General features: G+C 40.6%; 1 protein-coding gene across 1 annotated transcript in view; it reads left to right on the top strand.

The window, feature by feature from the left end:
• Positions 1–2,184, top strand: part of LOC107096943 (NACHT, LRR and PYD domains-containing protein 12-like) — a 13,834-nt gene extending 11,650 nt beyond the window's left edge. Inside the window, exons 4-5 of the mRNA XM_015393858.1 lie at positions 1,322–1,368; positions 1,517–2,184. Coding sequence (XP_015249344.1) covers positions 1,322–1,368; positions 1,517–2,055 — 586 coding nt within the window. The 3' untranslated portion in view covers positions 2,056–2,184. The remainder of the gene's footprint in view (positions 1–1,321; positions 1,369–1,516) is intronic.
• Positions 2,185–3,152: the final 968 nt, after the last annotated feature.

Genomic DNA, 3,152 nt, shown 5'->3' with positions numbered 1-3,152 from the left:
ATTGCCAATTATTAATGTAGCCCATGTTGTTTTCAGGACACCACCTCGACAACCAGCGGTTGAATGACGACATGCAGCTAAACATGTCTTCACTGATCAGATCAGAGAGGGGACTAGAGAAAATTATGGAGTCCAACATTGTTTTGGCAAACTTACACACCGAAGCATTACTTATTTTTGTGACCTCAGATTGGTGAAACCGGTTGTCATTACCACTAGCGTGAATAACAATCTTAATGTATTTAACCTTATCATTAGCAGGTAGTTTCAGCTGGGATTTGATGATTTGACTCACCTCTATTCTCCCCTCTTGCCCGTGCAATATTCCTAGGGTTACCATGTAAATCAACCATTCATAGAGTGGACCTCGCTGTTAGTTTTAATGCATGATTAGTATTTTCTTCAGAACCCACCTCCCCATTCCATGTGCATCATGGTGGATTGTCCTGATAATGCTGGTGATGGCAATCATACTGTATTCCTCAAGTACATGTCATCAACTATATATAAGTTCTTTTAATGGTTGTGTTTGGATATTTTTGTATTCTAACTTTTCCTGTGTCTAAAGAAATTTGTTGTGCTGCAGCAAAGCTGATCCTCGAGTGCTACTGTCCTAAAGCCATTGCATGCATTCCTGCCCTAACACACCTGAAACAAAGCACCAAATTATCTCCTTGGCATGTCAGTGACTTTAGCAGTGTCCTGGCCATTAACGCTTCATTTGATTTGGATGTGTGGAAGAAGGGATGCATGCGAAACCAGCAGGACAGTGGCACTCCAGGACCAACACTCCCTACCCCTGTGCTACAGTATCAGTTGTCCAGTGCAGTTTGGAATGTTTACATCAAAATCACAGTCATAATCACAGTCCAGATTTATCTGCTGTTAGCTTTTATTTCTTTCTTAGGATATTTAGAACAAGTCCAAATCTTACACTATTCCGTTCTCAGAGTAGGACAATGTATTCCTGACATGCAATGTTAATGTTTTCTGCCTGAAAAAGCCTGATAGTATAGGGCTGGTTCTCCTCCCACAGCAGTGTGTCGCAGATATTTTTGTTTTATGCCCAATTTTGAAGCATGGTCTGCGCTATGTTATTCCAAGCCACAACGTTGCGTATTTCCAAACAGGAAATACGCATAGTGTAGAGAGGATATTGATTTGACCGATCAGAGGCTTCCTGTCTGCAGTCACCTACAATTTTGGAGAGGTTCACCAAAGTGTCTGCGGAAGGGGTGGGAGCACATTTGCGTTTACTGCGACACATGCAGACCATGGTTTCTGAGTATGAATCAACGTTATGCTCCTCTCCTATTTTCAGTGTCGAGCCAACCGGAGAACGATGGTTGACACCGGGTCTGAAGAAATGTAAGTTTGTTTTTCATTGGATTCAAGAAAACAAAGCAGCTCAGATTCAACCATCTTCAAACTGTCAATGACTCATTTAGGAGTCATAATTAAATTGTGAAAAAATGATCAATAACTGCAACTGAATTATGTTTGTATTCTCCATCAGATTCCTGTCAGATCACAATCGACACAAACACAGTGAACAGAAAGCTAAAACTCTCTGAAGGCAACAGGAAGGTGTCATTTGTGGAGGAGCTTCAGCCTTATCCTGATCACCCAGACAGATTTGATGGCAGGCCTCAGCTGCTGAGTAAAACTGGTCTGACTGGTCGCTGTTTCTGGGAGGTCTGGTGGAAAGGAAGAGTGAATATATCGCTGAGTTACAGAAGGATCAAGAGGACAGGAGACATTAAAGACTGTGGGTTTGGCTGTAATGATCAGTCCTGGAGTCTGAACTGCTCTGAAGATTATGGTTACACAGTCTGGCACAAGAACATCATAACCCGTATTTCCTCCTCCTCCTCCATCTCTGACAGAGTAGCTGTGTATGTGGACTGTCCTGCTGGCATTCTGTCCTTCCACAGAGTTTCCTCTGACTCACTGATCCACCTCCACACCTTCAACACCACATTCACTGAACCTCTGCATGCAGGATTTGGGTTTCTGTGGTCTGATCCTGGTTCTTCAGTGTTTTTATGCAGTTGACATTGAGAGGTAAGGCTATCTAAAGGGCTCCATAGACAATGGCAGTTTCTTTGTTTTAAAAAAAATTCCACTGGTATTTCTAAATCTAAACTATATTTCAGTAAATGTCAGGGATAAAGGGGATATGAATTGTCTTTGTACCATTTATAAACTACTGTGAAGAACCACCTGTCCTGAAGCCATCGTTTGTTATGGCTAATCAGCTGTTTGAGCTAAAAGTTTTCTTTAGAGTGTGGCTTGATAAGTTAAAGCTATATCCATTGCATTACTGCCACCTGCAGGAGATTTTAGATACATCCATTCCACAGTTTCCAGGTTAAGTGTGATTTACTAGAACAAATCACTTTATGTGGTCTCGTAATGATGGTAAATACCAAAAGCCAGCATGAAAGTTGCACATGAACACCCACTCATGTCATAATTTCCACTGGAAAGCTGGTAAAGTTTTTATCATACCAGAGTTGTTTAGATGCGGTCAACTGTAACCTTTAACATGGTGGAGAGCAATGAAACGATTCTCTGTGATGGATACTGTATCATTAAGCGCTCTCTCTCATGTTGTGTTTGTAGCCTACTCTATGCTGTGACGTATATATATTTTTAAAAATATATCACCATTTAAACTTGTGTTGTTTTTTAAAGACCGTTATTGTTTGAGTTTGTCAGATGCTCGCTAGCTGTCAGTCTCTGCATTTGATGGGCCTCTTCTTCTTGTAGCACATAAACCAGGCTGTCTATTACTGTCCTGCCCAAGTAGCAGGTCAGGATAATCTTTGGATCCATGAAATTTCTCTTTTCTACCACTACAATTGTTTTAAGGATCTTTTTAACCAGACCACATGAAGTCTGCATAATGTCCATGTGTGAAAGGCTCTCATTTTTGTTTGATCTGGGGAAGTGTTTCTTGTAAATTACTGGGACTTGTGTGTTAAAGAGGCTTCTGGGTAAGAAGAACAGACTGTATTATAATTGCTGTCCCCAAACCATGTTATTGTTTTATTAAATAACATAATTACACATCCTTTATACTCATTGTTATGATCTGCCATTTTGGGATTTTTGGTTCTGTTTAGTTTTCACTTTGGGTTTTAAGTTAG

This window comes from Cyprinodon variegatus, unplaced genomic scaffold (assembly GCF_000732505.1).
Source record: "Cyprinodon variegatus isolate N-32 unplaced genomic scaffold, C_variegatus-1.0 Scaffold660, whole genome shotgun sequence".
Classification (NCBI taxonomy): Eukaryota; Metazoa; Chordata; class Actinopteri; order Cyprinodontiformes; family Cyprinodontidae; genus Cyprinodon; species Cyprinodon variegatus.
Note: the sequence above shows the minus strand (reverse complement) of the source record. Positions and strands in the feature narration are given on the sequence as shown.